General features: G+C 53.5%; 6 protein-coding genes across 6 annotated transcripts; 4 read left to right on the top strand and 2 right to left on the bottom strand.

The window, feature by feature from the left end:
- Window positions 1-1,189: 1,189 nt before the first annotated feature.
- CCMA1212_006880 (uncharacterized protein) lies at window positions 1,190-3,756 on the top strand (the record flags this gene model as incomplete). Its single annotated transcript, XM_073704073.1, has 6 exons — window positions 1,190-1,373; window positions 1,466-1,697; window positions 1,774-1,906; window positions 1,975-2,024; window positions 2,080-2,572; window positions 2,641-3,756. The coding sequence occupies 6 exons, from the start codon at window positions 1,190-1,192 to the stop codon at window positions 3,754-3,756; spliced, it is 2,208 nt and encodes a 735-aa protein (XP_073557446.1).
- An 860-nt stretch (window positions 3,757-4,616) lies between these two features.
- CCMA1212_006879 (Saccharopine dehydrogenase) lies at window positions 4,617-7,189 on the bottom strand (the record flags this gene model as incomplete). The annotated part of the gene is made up of 14 exons (XM_073704072.1): window positions 4,617-4,656; window positions 4,789-4,891; window positions 5,022-5,163; window positions 5,281-5,390; window positions 5,495-5,726; window positions 5,782-5,870; window positions 5,924-5,962; window positions 6,025-6,104; window positions 6,227-6,238; window positions 6,296-6,332; window positions 6,389-6,491; window positions 6,571-6,848; window positions 6,974-7,041; window positions 7,164-7,189. The coding sequence occupies 14 exons, from the start codon at window positions 7,187-7,189 to the stop codon at window positions 4,617-4,619; spliced, it is 1,359 nt and encodes a 452-aa protein (XP_073557256.1).
- Window positions 7,190-8,619: 1,430 nt separating this feature from the next.
- CCMA1212_006878 (uncharacterized protein) lies at window positions 8,620-9,678 on the top strand (the record flags this gene model as incomplete). The annotated part of the gene is made up of 1 exon (XM_073704071.1): window positions 8,620-9,678. The coding sequence occupies one exon, from the start codon at window positions 8,620-8,622 to the stop codon at window positions 9,676-9,678; it is 1,059 nt and encodes a 352-aa protein (XP_073557665.1).
- A 1,788-nt stretch (window positions 9,679-11,466) lies between these two features.
- CCMA1212_006877 (uncharacterized protein) lies at window positions 11,467-12,402 on the top strand (the record flags this gene model as incomplete). Its single annotated transcript, XM_073704070.1, has 1 exon — window positions 11,467-12,402. One exon carries the CDS (start codon window positions 11,467-11,469, stop codon window positions 12,400-12,402), a length of 936 nt encoding a protein of 311 aa, XP_073557251.1.
- Window positions 12,403-13,967: 1,565 nt separating this feature from the next.
- CCMA1212_006875 (Pre-rRNA-processing protein esf1) lies at window positions 13,968-16,175 on the top strand (the record flags this gene model as incomplete). Its single annotated transcript, XM_073704069.1, has 1 exon — window positions 13,968-16,175. The coding sequence occupies one exon, from the start codon at window positions 13,968-13,970 to the stop codon at window positions 16,173-16,175; it is 2,208 nt and encodes a 735-aa protein (XP_073557313.1).
- A 350-nt stretch (window positions 16,176-16,525) lies between these two features.
- Window positions 16,526-18,052, bottom strand: CCMA1212_006874 (Secondary metabolism regulator LAE1; the record flags this gene model as incomplete). Its single annotated transcript, XM_073704068.1, has 5 exons — window positions 16,526-16,736; window positions 16,793-17,038; window positions 17,115-17,316; window positions 17,383-17,751; window positions 17,935-18,052. The coding sequence occupies 5 exons, from the start codon at window positions 18,050-18,052 to the stop codon at window positions 16,526-16,528; spliced, it is 1,146 nt and encodes a 381-aa protein (XP_073557314.1).
- Between the last annotated feature and the right edge of the window lie 283 nt (window positions 18,053-18,335).

The following is an 18,335-nucleotide window of genomic DNA, read 5'->3' as shown; positions in this document are numbered from 1 at the left end:
GAGGCGCTGGATGTACCTGCTGTAGACGAGACGATCCACGCTGGACTGGACAGGGGCGGCCTGGAAGCCTTTTTCTGCTAGGTGAGGATTCTTCCCGTCGTCGAAAGAGGGGAGGGGACTGGAGGGGGTGTTGCTTTCAAGTTACGACCAGGCCTCTCTTCACTCCTCTTTTGGTGTAGGTACGAAAGACGGCTTCCGTCTTCTATGCTTCACTGCGACGCTGACCTGGTTGATTGACTGATTGATTGATCCAGCACAAGCCATCCAGCATCTCAGGCCCGGATCAGACCCGAGACAGAGCCGGCCAGACTGACAGACTCGACAAGGCACGACTCGCCTCCACGACTCACGCCCTCCCACCCGGCTGCTTGTACGTAACCAGCTCGTGCTCCTCGTACGAGCCGCTTCGCTGACCTGCCAGACGAGCCCGTTCCCGTTCAGCTGTCGCCGGGGCTGGTGGCGGTTCGCTCAACTGTGTGGGCTCCCATCCATCCACCCACCCGGCCGCATGTACATGCGAGCCTCCCTCCAGCAAACAAAGGACTCTTGCGTTTTGCCTCGTCTCACCCTCCCGAACCCTGAGCGCCTCCGTCCCAGTGGGCTTCCTAGACCTTCTATCGCCCGTCTAGCGCCTGATTCCTGCTTCTGGCCGGTCCACGGCTTACAGGTACGGCGCACTCGTACCTCCAGGCTCGTACTCATACTTGATCGCGGCCCTCGCCGTTGCATTGGCCGCCTGCATCACACATCGCACATCATCCGCGCCTCGCCCGTCGCCTTGATAATCCGAAAGCCTCCGCTTGCGCGCTCTCAGCCTTACGCCAAGCTCAGGGCGCACGCTGGTCGTACATACATGCCTGTACAGCCTTGAACGCGGCTCATTCTTGGACGCTCGTGCGGTCGATGCTGGCATCCCCCAGCTGTCTCTTTGTCCTATTCCACCAGCGCCCGAGTGCGAACCGCAGACGACTGTTGCCTGGCTCGACGACAAGCAAGCTTCGCTACCAGACTGCGAGAGGCCGTCGTCATCAGCACATCGTCATATCGCTGAGCTCGAGAACCTCGCCCTTCCCTCGACTTCTCTTCTCCTGCCGGCGCCGGTTCCCCATGTGTTCTCCGTAGCCGCAAACAGGGCTCGTCCTTGCTATCAAAACGACTCGCCTCGACACAGCTCAGTCGCTCGTCCACGATGCCCACCTTTCTTGACGGTGAGATGCTGCCGCCGCCGGCAGCATCAATTCGCCGGGGCCACACCTACGGCGGCAACAATGCCTTCCACAACTTCTACAACGACTATTCGCACATCACCGACCCGAACTTGAGGAGGCGCCTGGCCCTTTCCGAGATTGACAAGGTTCCCTTTGGGTTTTACCGTACGTTTGACCCTCCCCAACCCGGGACGTTCGACGACTGGTTGCTGGGCGTTTCTAACCGTTGAGGTTCCTATGTTCCTGACTGATTATAGATGTTCGAGCCGTGCTGGTCGCCGGCGCCGGATTCTTCCTCGATTCCTACGACATCTTTGCCATCAACCTCATCACGACCCTGCTCGGGCTCGTCTTTTACAGCGGAGACAGCCACGTTAACGGCTACGGGGGCAATGGCGGCATTCTGCCCGATCCCGTCAACCAAGCGCTCAAGGCCTCGACCAGCGGCGGCATTGTGCTGGGAATGCTCCTCTTTGGCCTGCTTGCCGAGTAAGTTTGGCAGCTGCATCGACATGTTGGAGACGACTCTCGGAAATGGTTGTACTGACGGAATTGTGTGACTTAGTACGCTTGGTCGTCGCCGCATGTACGGCGTCGAGCTCATCATCATCACCATTGGCACATTTGGCTGTGCTCTTGCCTCTCCGAGTCCCACGATTAGTGCCGCTGGCCTGCTGGTCTTTTGGCGTGTCATGATGGTATGGAAGCCGCCACCTCTTCTTCTATCCCGATTCTCCGCGGCCTGAGAGAACTAACGCGACTCTAGGGCATCGGTATTGGGGGCGATTACCCCCTTTCTTCGGTCATTACCTCTGAGTAGGGCATCCATCCTAACGGTCGCTGCTCCGGCATAATCACTAACTGCGTCTAGGTTTGCGCCGACACGCTGGCGTGGGGCCATGATGGCTGCCGTCTTCTCCATGCAAGGCCTCGGTCAGCTTCTCGCCGCCATTGTCGCGCTTATCACCACGGTGGCGTTCAAGAGACATTATATCAACATCTCGGCAGAAGGAGCCTGCGACTTGGCATGCAGAGAGGCCGCGGATCGGTCGTGGCGAATCGTCGTGGGCTTTGGGGCCATCCCTGCCTGCCTGGCCCTGTACTACCGCATCACCATTCCCGAGACACCTCGGTACACCTTTGATATTCAAAACGACATTGAAAAGGCCGATGCCGACATCCGCGCCTACGTGTCGAGCAAGTCCAAGAGCGACTATTCCATCAAGCGCTCCCGCTCGACGACGTTGACTACCGAGCAGCCCCTCGACGTGCCTGCGGCTTCATGGCCGGACGTCGCCAGCTACTTTGGCGCATGGAAGAACTTCAAGGTGCTCGTTGGCACGACCATGTCCTGGTTCTTCCTGGTTCGTCTTCCCCTATCTCCTCTGTTCGTGCTGACTGGCCTACTAACATGGATGCTTTTGATGGATAGGATCTCGCATACTACGGTCTGGGCTTGAACAACTCCCTGGTCCTGAGCGCCATTGGCTATGCCAATGGACGCACGCTGTACCATAAGCTATACAACCAGGCCGTTGGCATGATCATTCTCGCATGCGCCGGGTCCATTCCCGGCTACTGGGCCGCCGTCTTTACAATAGACAGTGTCGGCCGAAAGCCCCTTCAGTTCGTTGGCTTCCTTCTGCTAACCGTCATCTTCTGCGTCCTCGGCTTCTGCTTCGACGCCTTGAGCGAGGCTGCAATGCTTGCTCTTTACATCGTTGCGCAATTCTTATTCAACGCCGGTCCTAACACGACTACCTTCATCATTCCCGGAGAATGCTTTCCCACGCGATACCGATCGACTGGTCACGGCCTCTCTGCGGCTGCGGGCAAGGTCGGCGCCATCATTGCCCAGGTCATTAGCATTCCCATACTGAACAAGGACGCTCCTGTTGATTGCAAGGGGGGGGCCTCGTGCTCACCACATCTCAACCGCCTCCTGCAGCTTTTTGCGCTCTTCATGCTTCTAGGCACGCTCGTCTCGCTGTTGGTTCCGGAGACCAAGGGGCTGACGCTGGAGGAGCTGTCGGGCGAAACCCGCACCAGCTACAATGCTGGGTGCAACGGCAGCATCAACATTCCCTCACCCGAGATCCGACCGTGGAACCCTTTCAGCGGTGGCCGGCCGGCCGGGTTCTTCTACCCGCGGGCACACGGCAGCTCCTTTGTCCACGGCCGACGCTCGCCTCACCCCGGCATCATGGAGTCACCCGAGATGTTTGCCCAATCCGATCCCTCCCATAAGAGGAGGCGATTTTGGCGAAGAAGAAGTGGAAAGTCCCACAGAAGCGAGAGGACGGACGAGATTGCCCTGAGCCGTCGCCCGAGCAGCTTCCACGAAGCCGCCGCCTCGGACGAAATCACGCTGACGGACGGCTTCCTGGCACCGGGGGCGGCGAGCTCGTCGCGGTACCGGCCACACAACGCGCAGCAAGAGATGCCCAGCTGGGGAGCCGGCTGGGGTCGAATAGACAGGGGAGGGCCTCCTCCCCTGGCGGCATCCATGCAGCTGCAGGACGTCGGATCCCTCTTGAAAGACGGATAGACTTGCATTATACAAGAGGTAAAAAGAGACGCTGCTTCTCTTCCTCTTATTTATTCTTCCCCCCTCAGAACATATCTCGTTACGCATGTATATATGTACAAATCATCAGAGCGATGGGCGTTTTCTTTTCTTCTGCTTTTCTAGACTCTCATTTTCTGGACGAGGTTGGATGATCTGATGAAGTTTTCTTTTCTTCCCTGTTTATACTTTTCTCTCTCTCTCTTTTTTTCCCCCTTTCTTTCTCGGCTCACTTCTTGACCAAGGGCCAGGCTTTCCCCCTTTCTTCCCTGTCATGGACGCATTTTGGAATGGATATATCATTGAGAAGTACCTACATAACCCCTGATGTTGGTAATGAAGAAAGCTACACTTGAGAGGTGAAGAGAGCAACGGATCTGCATACGACATGTGGATGGAAACTGGCCAGATGACTGGCTTGATGTTGGGCTGCTGTCTTCGGCCTTTGAGAGGTGCTAGAGTGAGGTGTTTCCTTTTGGCTACGGCTTTTGCCCGTGGATTTTTTTTGTTAGATCTACTGTTTGTTAGATGCTAGCTAGATACTCTATTATCGCAGTACATTTGGAAATGATTTGATCGTCCACGACTTAAGTTATTGAGTGCTGCTGTTTCGGTGTAAAGATATTCGTGATTGAGAACTTTTTGTTCATTGAGGAGGGCAAAGGTTTTGATAATTATTCTACGCGGTAAGGGCGGGCTACTGAGGCTTATCGAGGTAACCTATATCATATCACACAAGTCTGTCCAGCAAATGCACCAATGGGTGATGGATTTAGGTTCTTCATTGTCCTGAATTCAAGTCTTTATTCATTCAATGCTGTTTTACGCTTTGAATTCTAGATTTAAGCGCTGTGCTTGATGACCTTTTCCTTGAAAGCGATACTATACGACAACTCGATTAGCTACCTTTCTCTTTCATCTACAAGCAAGACAGCAAGGGAAAAACAAGAAAGAAAAAAGAAAAAAAAAATCGGAAGAAAAGAAGGAGAGAGAAGGAATGGATTGTAAACTTACCCGTACTTGGCAAGCTCCTTGATCAGAGGGTCGTTGATCTTGGGGCTCATGGGGGCAAGGACGCCCTTCTCGGAGAGGGTTCCGTCGAGGATCTGCTTGGTGGCTGTTTGACAAACACAACGATCAGCAATATTTTCCAGAGTTCTTTTCAAGGTAAGGGGAAGGTCATCCGCTCATGCAATGTATATATGCATGAATGGAGAGAGAGATAGATTCTTGATTTCGAGACTTACCAACACCGGCAGGCACACCGACCAGTCTCGCCATGGCGGAGTAGCCGCCCGAGCCAACGGGGGCGCCGTACTCGGCGAGGGTGGAAGTGCGCGTCTCGCGGGAGCCGTCCTTGTTTTCGATTTCGAACTTGTGCTGGAGCATCTGCAGTAGGGGGGCGAGGAGGAGGGATAGGTCAGCTAGCTGTTTTTGATACCATCGGGTGTGCCTTGTCTCATTGTGTGGAGGGGGGGATGGGTAGAGAAGTGGCAGAAAACTTACGACAAAGTCGCGCTCGCCCTCCTCGTACTGCATCTTCTCTTCGAGAGTGGCGCAGAGGGTGTCGAGGGGGTTGCCGCGGGGGGTGATGGTGGCGTCGGAGAAGATGCCGACTGTGAGCCGAGGTTAGCGTTCTTCCTTCCCATCGAATGGGCGATATAGAATGAATAAGATGTAGTGTAATACAGCTGCTTGGGGAGGCAGGCAAGTCACATACTCCACTTGAGGCCATCGATCAGACGAGCCTTCTCCTCGTCATCCTTGAAGGTCGCCTTGGACGAGACGGCGGCGACGAGGTCGGCCTCGCTGGATGAAGGGGCGTTGAGCAGCTTCTGGGTGGCCTCCTTCCAGGGGATGGGCTGCTTGAAGGCGTCCTGCTCCTCGTCGTTGAGGAAGCCGGTGTCGACGAGGACCTTGATGAACTCGGGGAATCCGGCATAGCGCAGGGTCTGTACAACGCATTAGTGCCTTGATGTCTCCTGTGTGGTTGACTCCGTGCCTTACTCCGCGGATGATGGTCTGTGCCTCGGGGATGTTGTAGCGCTCCTTGTAGACGCTTGAGTCGCGGTTGGGGTATGCGACAAAGGCGTAGCCTGAGAATGGTCAGAGAGGGGGTTGATGAATCACAGTTGTTGGATGTGCTTACCGGGGTAGATGTGGTAAGGCTTGGCAGTTGCCATCAGCTCTATGAAGTATGTTAGAGTGTCTAGTTCATATCTATTGAAATGCCAGGGATTCGATACTGACCAGGACCGGCAACGTTGACAAGCTTTCCGTCCTCGTAAAAGGTGGCAGCATTTCGCAGGGCAAGGAGAACGCCTCGGGATCTGTTTCGACAAATTAGAAGAGATTAAAGGACCACAAGTCACGGTTTGCGCAAGGTGACAGCTTGAGGGTCCCGGACGAGACCGCTCGCTTGTATCGGAGGATGGGTTTGGCGGCTACTTACGACCAGGAGAACCTAAACGCAAACAAACGTTAGCAATTTCCAACCATCTGAGACATATGTCTTGCTTACTTGTATCCAAGAGGGTTGTCCGAGTTCTCAGGCGCGGCTGATGGGTTGTGTAAGCTGATATTCGATGCGCGGTCGGAGGTGTTGTCGACTTACGCAGTCCGCCGCAGTATGACTTGAAGGAAAGGATCTTGCCCCCAGCAGCGTGGACGTTGGAGATGGTCTCGACGGCACTGAGGTGGTCGATACCGGGATCAAGCTATACACATAGTCGGCTCAGCATTCGCCTTTTCTCTCTCTCAGAGCCTTCAGCACGGCGGGCAGCGCTTCCCACTTACACCAATCTCGTTCATGACGGTGATGCCGGCGTCCTTGGCCTGCTGGTCGAGCTCCATCATGGCGGGAGAGACGTAGCTGGTGGTGACGACATGCTTCTTGTTGCGGATGGCGGACTTGATGACGGTAGCGTGGTAGGTGTAGGGGATGAGGCTGATGACGACGTCGTGCTGGGCGACGGCGGCGTCGAGGGCCTTGTCGTCGTTGACGTCGAGGGAGATGGGCGTGGCCAGCTTGACGCCCGCGGAGAGCTTCTTTGCGCTTTCGAGGGTTCGGCAGGCTGGAATGGAGGGATTGGTATTAGCTGGGAGCGTTCGAGGTCGAGGAGAGGATCGGGAGAGATTCAAGGCTCTTCGCGGGTAGATCGAAGATGCGTGAACCTCCTCGGGTTCGTGAGGTGCTCACCAACGGAAACCTCAACACCAGCCTCGTTGAGAATGTCGAGCGTGGGCTTGGTAACGAAGCCGGAGCCGCTATTTGTGAAGCCGATGTTAGTGGGGGAGGGGCAGCATCTCGTGGGGTTTTTGCCTCTTTTTTTTTTTTTTTTCTCTTTTCTTTTTCTCTTGATCGTCTTCTTGGCCGAGGGTGCACTCACAGCATCAGAGCACGTTGGGGAGCCATGTTTGCAGCTGTGGGAGGTCAATTGGCGGTGGAATTGTCCTGTATCTGCTCGAGAGCTATGGCGAGAGTTGGAAGGGAGAAAAAAAAAGTTTGATGGAGCTTGTTTGTGATATGATGCGGTTGGTTGGTGGCGTCTGTCAAGCTAAGAGGCCGCATGCAGTTCCATTAATTACTGGAGTCACCGGCGAGCACGTCGATGGAGGGGCACGCCGGAGTCGGAGCTTTTTTTTTTTTTTTTTTTGCTGCCTGTAAGCAAGGGGCCTACCCTGGAGTGGATGTCGACAGCTGCAGGAATCACGGTTTCAACGGCAACCAAAGGGGACATCAAGGTGCAATTGGACCTCGCTGACACAATACGCCGGATGATTCATATTTCTAGACTCGCATCCACGCAGGATCATATGCGGTCGATGTCGGCGAGACGATTGTCCATTCATCTACATGACGAGCTTCAATTGACGCGACAAAGCGAAAAGATGCAATCAGGAAGCTGCATACATGTTCTCGACGGCGGCAATTATTGCATGCCCGAGCTGTATTGTTCTCAGGCATCAATGATGAGCCTCCTTAGACGGCAACCTCGCAGAACTTGCTTGATAATATGAGCTCTCACCTTCAAAATTCGGACTGTTCTGCTTGAGGCATTCGGCCTGTAGGGGCCACCTCATGAGGCCGGGCGGGCGACACAACGTGTAAAGGCAAGCTTGTCGAATACAGATAATGGCACCCATGAAGGCTGCGTCACTGGCACACATGAAGCTGATCTGCCTTGACTCTCCTTATGAACTGGTGTACGAGCTGTTGCCGTTCTATAAGGGCTGACAATAGATCTCAGCCATGTTGACTTAGTAAGTCTCTTACGATACGCGGCATCAAAAAAGATCTCGACTACCGAGATATATCCCGGAATTGGCAGATACTTAGGTATTACCTGTCTAGGAGAACGTACCTAGGTAGGTACCTAGTCAAGACATCATTCATTGCATTATACTGCAGAGTTGTATGATGCTGCAGAGCTACTTCGACGGCCTGGTCCCTGGCTGTCAGCCTTGCATCCGATGCTTCCAACTTGTCCCCGCTAAGTCCGTGTATTTTGCGTCACAATCGTCGCCTACAACTGCCGGTAGAACCCCAGTCACACATCAGCAGCCGAAGGAACGACATTGTTTACAAGCACATCATCACTATCGCCGAAATCACCCCTGCAATCCAGACGTTGTCAGCATGTATTAACCCCAATTGGCTCCATCAGGGGGTTCGGGGTAGATTCAAACGTACCCCAAATGCATGGATCATGAAGACTATAAGTGTAGTTGATGATCATAGAATAGTTCATGTAAAGGGACAAGAAAATCGAAAACAAGCAATTTGGTCAATAGTAACCCCTTAAAGACTTCCTGACCTCCATATTACTATTTCCCACGTTCACAATGGCTCTCCGATCCGTCGCCTTGTTCGCTCTCTGTGGCGTTTCCCTAGCCTCACCGTCAGCACCACCACTTAGACCCGTCAGCACTCTGTTCGAGTTCCCCAATCCCTCCTACATTGAGAACCTCGCCGTCCGAAGCAACGGCCAAATTCTCATCTCCGACCTCAGCACCTCGCAGCTCACCCTCTTCGACCCTTCACCTTCCGGGCCAAAGAAGCCCGTCTTTGTCCACGACTTCACCGAGTCTCTCGCTCTAGCCGGCATTGCAGAGTATGAGCCAGATGTGTTTGCCGTCATTACAGGCAACTTCTCGTTCACAAGCGACGTTCCGAGTGCTGGAACGTGGATCGTCTGGAGTCTTGACTTGCGCGGTGCCGACATCTCTTCAAAGCATGGCCAACTCGGACTCACTTTGCCGCCTGTGGTGAAGAAGATTGCGCATGTTGAGCCCGCCAACTTCCTCAACGGCATCTCCGTTCTATCGCAGAGCGAGCAAACGCTCCTCATCAGCGATGTCAGCGGCGGCGTCATCTGGAGCCTGGACATCAAGACGGGGCATTACGAGGTCGCCATCAACAACACCTACACCCAGCTCTATCCAGCGCCGCGCTTTTCAGTGTCAGGCGTAGACGGCGTCCACGTCCGCGGTGGCTCGGTGTACTTTACAAACTTTGGCAACGGCACCTTCAACAAGATGCCCATCCACTCGGACGGGACGCCTGCAGGGCCCGTCACGACCATTGCTCATAATCACTGGCCGTTTCATGAATACGACGACTTCACATTCGACTGTGACGGGAACGCCTTCGTGGTCACTGGAGGTGCAAACACCATCGAAATGATTTCGGCGGATGGTAAGCGCAAAGTTGTTATTGCTGGCGGCCTTAATTCTACCGCGATTGCGGAGCCGACTTCTTGTGCTTTCGGGCGTGGTCCGCACGACAAGAACATTCTCTACGTTGTTACTGCGGGTGGGTTGGAGACGCCAGTAGATGGAGATGTTGTTATTGGGGGACAACTGGTTGCGGTCAACACGACGTCGAGGGGATCAGCTTGTTGAGTCCAAAGAAGATCCGCGTCGACTGATACGGCTGGCTTTGGAGTGGATATTGGGTAGGTGTAATGGCAAAGACAATGTCATCTTCTGGGAAACAAAGACGATATCTTCAACTTCGGTGCCCCATTTCTTTCAGTTCATCCACCTAAGTGCGGCGTGAGCAACGCCTCGCATTCGAACAACGCTGCGGATATGCAGGGTATACGGAGGATGAGTACTTGCCTATTGGATACAAGGCGGATCATGTTCAATAAAGCTACATTAGTCTACTGCTTTAGCATAGCTCATCAGACATTTCTGCCAAATCTGTTATGGTGGTGTCAGCCTTCGGACGGACTAGACTACACATGTAGGTATGAAAGAGAGGTCGGAAGAAAGCGAGAAATGTGTCAAGTGTGAACGGTAGGTACATTTTATCTTAGCCCAAACCGCGAATGTTCCCTTGCTTGGACGGTTATTATTGCAGTGAACTCAGGGAGAACATCCTTTCATCCATACTGAACATTGAAGGCTGATGAAGCTCATAGTCTAAGCGGAGGAGCAAAGGATCACCATGGCCCTTACTGGCATATGCATCCTTCACAATAGAATCAAATGGACTGAATTGTTTCATCGGCACCACATTCGTGATAAACCAATGAATATTTTTCTCCAGTCGTCAGTCGTGGGCTTTCAGGCGGCCTCGAGCACGCTGACGAGCAGACGGTACTGGTCGTCCATTTCCCTTGTGAGGGAGAAGCAGCATGAGAAGCTAAAGCATGCGTCTCGAGTTGAAGAAGGTCACCGCGAGACCATCCGGAAGCTGAGCCTAAGAGTAGGTAGGTGATAGAGTGCGCGGCGTTAGGGTTATCAGGTGGCCCAGCGTAAGGCACGTCAAGTTAAGGTGTGACGCTACTATCTTGGGAAAACTACCCGACCTGCCAATCAAGGTTTCAGTTGAGGCTATCCTGAGCCGGCAATGAGATTAAGCTACTGCTTGTCAGCTGAAGCATAACTCCAATAAAGTGCCTGGGAAGCTATAATGGCATTGCCTAGCGGCGTTGGTCAAGATCCTGGAATGATGGCTTGCGAGCTCTTGACACATCAAAAGCTGGAACGTAAATTATATCAAAGGTGTTGGGTGTTGCGTCGCATCAATAAAGACGGAAGTGTCTTTCTTTTCCTTACTATAGAGCTCTAAAGCTGTGACTGAAAACTAGCCGAGAGACTAAGGATGCATTATCAAGCTCATTCCACATAAAGGTCCCTTTTGTGAAGATGCTTGCTCTTCGAAAGCTGAAAGGGATGATATCGGCTGTCGTCATGAACATCGGTTCCTTTTCCTTAGCTGGGCTACGAGATTTGCCCTCGGGAAGTCATACGCTTAGCTCTCCTTCACGCTTGAATGCCATGCCATGTTATTAGCCATTTGTGCTAAATCTCTCTTTTGATACCTTGTTTTAGCTTTCTTGCCGCAAGCCACACTTCCCCAGGTTTTAGTACCTCAGACATTGAGGTTATTTCAGCTTCCATCCGGCTGCTGAACTGCAATTGTTTCGGACCCCCCGACACAATTCAGCGTCATAGCTGATGGCCATCATATAAGTTGCGGTTCCAGAGGCAGTCCCGTCAGATCAACGGATGGCCACACAGTGGGACAAGTAGCTGACCATCTGAGGCGATGGAGATCGTGCCTTTCCCCTTTTCTATAAGAAAGGAGTATCTGCCCTCGCCATAGACTCATCATTTGCATCCTGTACAAAGTCACAGTCCAGAGAGGAACATTTGAAGCACTTGATCATCCATTCCACAATGACTGAAGTCACCGATCGCAACGAGAAACGCAGAATCAACGCAGATGGCGGTTGGACCATCGTCTATGGCGATCTCATCAACGAAGCCGATGCGGTCGAGCTCATCGTGTCCGTTCCCACCGGCACTGTCGCTGGTTGGGTGTCCAGCCAGGTCGATGCCCAAGTCCAAAAGTTTAACCAAAGCCTGGCTACCGTCTCCGACGACGTGGTCAAAGAAGCGACGCAGTATCTAAAAAGCCTATTGCAGAACAAGAGTTCTGGAGAGCGAGACATCAACGGGCTGGGAGTCAAGGCTGGTGTTCTCACGTACCACCGCAAGCTCAAGACGCCGCTTGGCTCTGTACCGCTGCCCAACAATTTCCAACCGTATATTGGCATTCGGATTACCAAGCCTCTGCCACCAAAGGGGGCGCCGGCTTCAGTTCAAGTACCTCCAGGTGTGCAGCCAACCACGCAGTCTATCCCGGCACCAGATGGCTTAGACAGCCGATCGTGGTACCGAATCAAGAATCCAGCAAAGCCGGGAATGGCCATTGACGTTATCAACGACGGTAACCAGCAACAAGATGGCCGAGTGCAGATGGCCGCAGAAGGCAATTTCAGCGGCCAGCATTGGCAGCTTCGCCCATCGAGAGCCCAGCCCGGGGCCTACAATCTTTGTACTATGTGGCTTGGGGCGAACAAGTGCTTGGACGTGTATGGCAATGACAAGACGAAGCCGCATCTGGCCACTTCTGGGAATTACTCGGGACAGCAGTGGAGCGTTGAAAAGAATGGAAATGGGACTTGGAAGCTGTCGAACACGTATTCTGGGCCTCTGGTGCTGTCGGCTGATGCCTCTGGGGGAGAATTGTCGCTGAAGGATCCTCAGATTTCGCCTGCAATGTCGTGGATTTTGCAGCCCATTAGACCCATCACGGAGGTGGGGTTTTGATGCTTGGCTGTACTGAACTGAAATGAACTTGGTCCGAAACGTCTTGCGTGGTTCGTGAATCATGTATCCTATATATATGTATCTCTAGCTTGTCTATTTGTAGTAGCTGATTCAAGCTTTCACAAGGTTTTACATGATCGCCGCCTCTATAGTACAGCATTCCGTTTGAGCCTCAGATACTGTTCAAGCAGCTCCTTCATCGTCTGCTCAAAGCTGGTAAACTTCCACCCAAATGCCTTTTCAGTGCTGGCGCCGTCAAGCCGAAACTTGATACACAGCAATGTCCCCAGGAGCGGTAGCATCTTGCTTTCGACCTCTTTTGGAAAGTGTGTTTCCGGACAACAGCCGCAGTGTCCCTATCCCAGACAATCCCCTCGGGCGTATCAGAGCTGAGAATGTATTCGGTGTTTCCTGGAATCCGCGTGCTGTCTACATGGGCGCGAGCCACGTCAGCAACGTGAACAGGCACACCGACAAAGGGAAAGGGGGAGTTTGTCGAGCCATCGAGTGCTGGAGCAATGACTGCAGCTCGGCTGTCCTTTAAGAGTTCTTTGGCAGCGCCGTTTGGGGGGATCCGCTCGTCGGGGCCAAAGACGACAGAGGGAAGCAAGTGGACATGGTCAAAGTGCGGCTTCTTTGCTTTGCCAAAGGACGGTGTTGCAAGTCTTGCATAGGCTTTTGAGGCCCAGTAGGCTTCCATTGCACTGCCATATGGCTTCTTGGGGTTCGCGTTGATATCCGGCACTATTGTGAACCGTTAGTGATAGATGCTATGGAGATGTAAGCGAGCGCTTACCAGAATATAGTCTCTCACTGTCGGGGTGGAAATTCCACTCAAAAGGGATCAATGTGACACCTTTGCCATCATGAGCCCATCTCCATTGGTGATGTCGCATGTGAAGAGCATACAAGATGAGGTAATTACGATCTTTTGGACGGAGGGGACCATGGCAGCTGCTTCGAGAACTGTGGTCACCATGGAGATGGCAGGATCTACTATTCCTTGCTCATAATCTTCGCTCTAATTTTATTGTGTCAGGCATTTTTATACGGTCAAGCAACCGGCACAAGAGAGCACCTACCTCGTGTGCCAACGGGGATGCAATATGAATGATGCTCGTGATGCCATCCAGTATTCCGGACCATGTATCACTGGCCAGGAAGTCATGAATGAGAGCAAAGCCCTGGGGGACCAACATCTTGCAAGCTATTCTCAGAAGGATAACACGTCACCAGCAGAATTCCGCAGCCTCGTCTCCACATCGGCCTTTGTCCGTCATGTTTTCATTGATTCTTCTAGTCATGGCTTATAGAGGCAGCGAGTCCATCACAAGCCGAGCAGCTTCTAACTACCAGGACATTCTGCGCGAGTTAGCGACCCACAATTCGGAACAGACTGCGCACTGCTATTGGCCAGTGATAAGCTGATAACAACATCCCTGCCAAAAAGTTTCCATCCAAGCCCAAGGAAAAAGTTGCGACAATCGTTCAATCGCCGCCATTGAAGCGAATCGCATCCCGACTTCTTACATACCTCGACCAACATACCTCTCTCGACCCTCACAATGGACAAGCGGAAGGGAAAGAAGAAGACGGGCGGGGCAGCTCCGGCGCCAATCTCCGACGAGCGATTCGCCAGCTTCCAGACCGATCCTCGATTCCGGCTGCCGTCGAAGAAGCACACCAAGACGACCGTCGACAAGCGATTCGCGAGCATTCTCAAGGACGACGACTTTACCGCCACGGCGCGAGTAGACAAATATGGACGAAAGATCAAGTCAGACTCCAAGAAGAAGGCTCTGCAACGGCTATATCAGCTTGACGAGGAAGACGAGGACAAGGAAGCCGATTCCGACGAGGACGAGGCCGACAAGCCGGTGAAGGGCAAGAAGGCGGATGAAAAGGACGAGGATGACGAAGAGGACGAGAGCGATGAAGACGAGAGCGATGAGGACGAGGAAGAGGATATCGAAGTCGAAGATGACGAGGTCGTTCGAAGAGAGCTACTCGCTGCTTCGAGGTCTCGAAAGTATGATCCGGCCCGAGAGGGAGGCTTCTCCTCGTCCGAAGACTCAGACTCAGACGAAGACTCGGAAGACGAAGCGCTGGATCTTGCTACCGGCGGTGATATGCAGCGGCTCGAACAAGAGGAGATCAAGACCGGAGAAGTCACGACTCGGATAGCCGTCGTCAACCTGGATTGGGATCACGTCAAGTCCACAGACCTGATGGCTCTCTTCTCCAGCTTCATCCCCGCCAACGACGGCGGAAAGGTCCTCAACGTTGCCATATACCCAAGCGAATTCGGAAAGGAGCGCATGCAGCAAGAAGAGCTGGAAGGCCCCCCAAAGCAGCTGTTCAAGAAGGGCAAGAAAGACGAAGAATCCGACTACGAGAGTGCATCCGACAGCGAGGCCGAAGAGGCCGCCATCAAGAAGAAGCTGATTCAGGAGGGCGACGACCAAGACTTTGACAGCGACGCCTTGAGAGCATATCAGCTCGACAGATTACGGTACTACTATGCCGTAATGACCTGCTCGAGTAAGAGCACTGCACAGGCCATCTACGAAGCGACAGACGGAACCGAGTATCAGGCCTCGTCCAACTTTATCGATCTACGGTTCGTTCCGGACGATGTCACCTTTGACGACGAGCCCAGAGACCAGTGCGACAAGGTCCCCGAGTCATACAAGCCCATCGAGTTCGTCACCAATGCGCTGCAAAGCTCAAAGGTGAAGCTCACCTGGGACATGCACCCCGAAGAGATCAACCGGAAAGAGTCCATCAAGCGAGCCTTCAAAGGCAGCAGGGCAGAGATTGACGAGCAGGATCTGAAAGCGTACCTCGCAGGCGACAGCGAAAGCGACGAGGACGAGGACGATGGTGATGATGCGGCGGCCGGCGACGCAGCCGCCGATGGCGAACCCAAACTGAGCAAGAAGGAATTGGCCCGGAGAAAGATGCGAGAAGCCCTCGGTCTCGCGGCCGAACCAGAGACCAAGAAATCCAAGGACGCCCCCGTGGGCGAAATGGAAGTCACCTTCACCCCAGCCCTATCCGGCGAAAAGGCCAACAAGGAAGAACGAGAAGAGACCACAATCGAAAAGTACGCCCGCAAAGAGCGCGAGCGGAAAGAAAAGAAGCGTCAAGCCGCCAAGGCCAGACGCGAGGCCCTCAACGGTGGCGACAAGGCCGCCGAAAGCGAAGACGGCATCCACGTCGTTCACAGCGGCGGAGACGACAACGACGACGACGACGGCGGCGAAGACCTCGGCTTCAACGACCCCTTCTTCACAGCCGCAGATCCCGCCCCCGCCACGAAATCCTCCATCCGCAAAGAAGAGCGCCGCAAGAAGCGCGAAGCCCGCGAAGCCGCCGCCGCGCGCGACGCCCAGGAAAAGGCCCACCTAGCCAAGGTCATGGCCGAAGGCGAGAACGACAGCAACCAGGCGGAACACCTGGACCACTTTGACATGAACGAGATTCTGCGCGCCGAGAAGCAAAAGGGCAAGAAGGCCAAATACCAGAAGAAGAAGAAGGGCAAGGAGGCACCCGCCGGCCTGCAGGAGGACTTTGAGATTGACGTCAAGGATGAGCGGTTCAAGGCCGTGTTTGATAGTCATGAGTTTGCGATTGATCCTTCGAATCCCAAATTCAAGGCCACGCAGGGGATGAAGAAGCTGTTGGAGGAGGGGAGGAAGAAGAGGAAGATGGCGGTTGGGGGGGACGAGGAGGATCAGCCGGAGAAGAAGACTAAGAAGGGGAGGCGATGAAGCAGTTCCAGGGGAAGATGATAAAGATGCCGAGATGGAAGGGAAAGTTGATTTTGCATTGAATTGCATGTACAAGTCATGTCTATACAACAGTACACATTTATGCATGAAAAGACGGCTCGTTATGATTCCACAACCCTTTGAAGCCAATTTGTATGCATCCATCAACCACAAACTCCACAGCACATTCCAGCCGCTGGCAACAACACGAAGAAGAATAAGGAAAATTTAATAACGCGCATGAAAAAAGCCACCCCCTTTGCAAATTCTCCTCCTCCTCGATAGTTTTGGGTATGTGTCGAACCCTCTACGTTCACGCCGCTTAGTCGCCGTTCCTGCGAAACGCGGATTCAATCCGCATCATACGGCTTCTGTCCACTCCAAAAGTGCATCTTGCCATACGCATGGACCGTGGGATCGCGCATGGCTTGGCGACACTGCATGAAGAAGACTTCCATTTCTGCCTTCTCCCATCCAAGCATCGGGAAGTGAATGGCTCCCATAGCTGGGAAGAATTCTTCACAAGCAGTGCGATAATACATGCCAACTAACCGCATTATTCTATAAGCCAGAGTTAACAACCAATGTTCAGGGGGAGGAGGGGGAACTCAGCTCACTTGTCTTTCGGCCATGTGCCATATGGGAGCTTGATATAGTTGTGCTGGATGTTGACAAAGCCTGCCTCCGCCAAGTACTGCCCTCCAAAGACGGCAGCGTGGGCGTTGGTGCCGAATTTCGCAAACGCCTCAAGCATGAGCTCGGTGAACCGCTTCAGAGGCCAGTCGTCCGGGACTGTGTCGTCGTCCGTATGGACATCTCCGTCTACGTCTTGTATCTCGACCCAGCCACCAGGCTTGATATTGCTAAGTTCGGACCAATGTCAGTAATTGTCTTGATCAACTTCCTCCTGACGATTCTGAACAAGACGTCAGAACTCACTCGTATGCTTGCTTGAGCAGCGCAACGGGCGCCTTCATCACCGGTATCATGTTGCGCAAGTGGACGAAATCCCAGTTATCGCCGTTGAGCCACTCAGCCTCCACATCATCAATGAGAAACTTGACGTTGGGAGGCACCCAGGACGGTTGAATGGGACTCAAGTCAATTCCTAGGACTTCAGCACCCGGATATCTGTCGCCCACTACCATCCCATGTCATTACTCGTTCAACGTTCACGTCCGTCTGTGACAATATTGTGTCAACTCACTCTCAATGGCCCACAATCCGGTACCAGTGCCCAGATCAAGAATCTTTTGCGGATAGTCTCCTATCGGGGCGTAGAACAGCTTGCCGTCTGTCGCCTCCAGCATCATGGTATGCAGCATGTCTTCGCGATTTTGTTCCGCATCATCATTGGGAATTGGATATCTGCCGTGTCGGTAGCGATGATAGCGTCGGCCATTGACATAGCTGTGATCGTAGATGCTCGACCCCAACGACGTAGAATCAGATTGATCGCTTATGGACGCTGAGTCGTATTCACTGGGCGAGAATTCGCCCTCTTCATCACTGCCGCCAGGTTCGATGACGGCGCTGCCATGCAAGAGCCCCAGGTTTCCTGCTGCAGACGCTTCATCTAAATAACAAAAAGTGTTAACCACCTTACACCACTGTATGGGAACAATAAGTCTCAGCCAAGAAACATGGGCTTCACGGCTGGAACTCTTCTGGTATACGAAGGGGGTTACACCACGATAGTTCGGCTCATTCGCTCGTTAATCATGAGAGGACGAATGGACCGGCTTACACAACTACTCACCTGCAGCGCCTGGAGGACTCGACTTGCCAACGGGGCTCGATCGAGGAGCAGCCCCAGCCAGGGAGTCGCTCCGGCTGGACCTTTTGCTCCCTGCAGCACTCCCCGCAGGACTTCCCATAGCTTTCCTGGCGGCGGAGGATTTCTATGCGCACCAAATGCTTCCGGCGACCCAGGAGACGTCTTCTGGATGAGGCCGATCACGCGATCTAGGAATGTGACAGGCAGCGGGGATAGGTGACAGCGGCTCGGGCGAGAGCGAATCGGCCATGAGAGCACAGGCCTGAATCAGCGCGGCCGAGATGGCGAGGCCAACAGGACAGTACGAAGCAGTGCCGAGGATGACGGAACGGCCAGTCGAGCACAGGCCTCAGCAAATGAACATGCGAATTGCTATGAGAGAG

Source organism: Trichoderma ghanense, assembly GCF_004382785.1.
Source record: "Trichoderma ghanense strain CCMA-1212 chromosome Unknown scaffold_8, whole genome shotgun sequence".
Classification (NCBI taxonomy): Eukaryota; Fungi; Ascomycota; class Sordariomycetes; order Hypocreales; family Hypocreaceae; genus Trichoderma; species Trichoderma ghanense.
The sequence above is the reverse complement of the archived record's forward strand: the minus strand, read 5'-3'. Positions and strand labels throughout refer to the sequence as shown.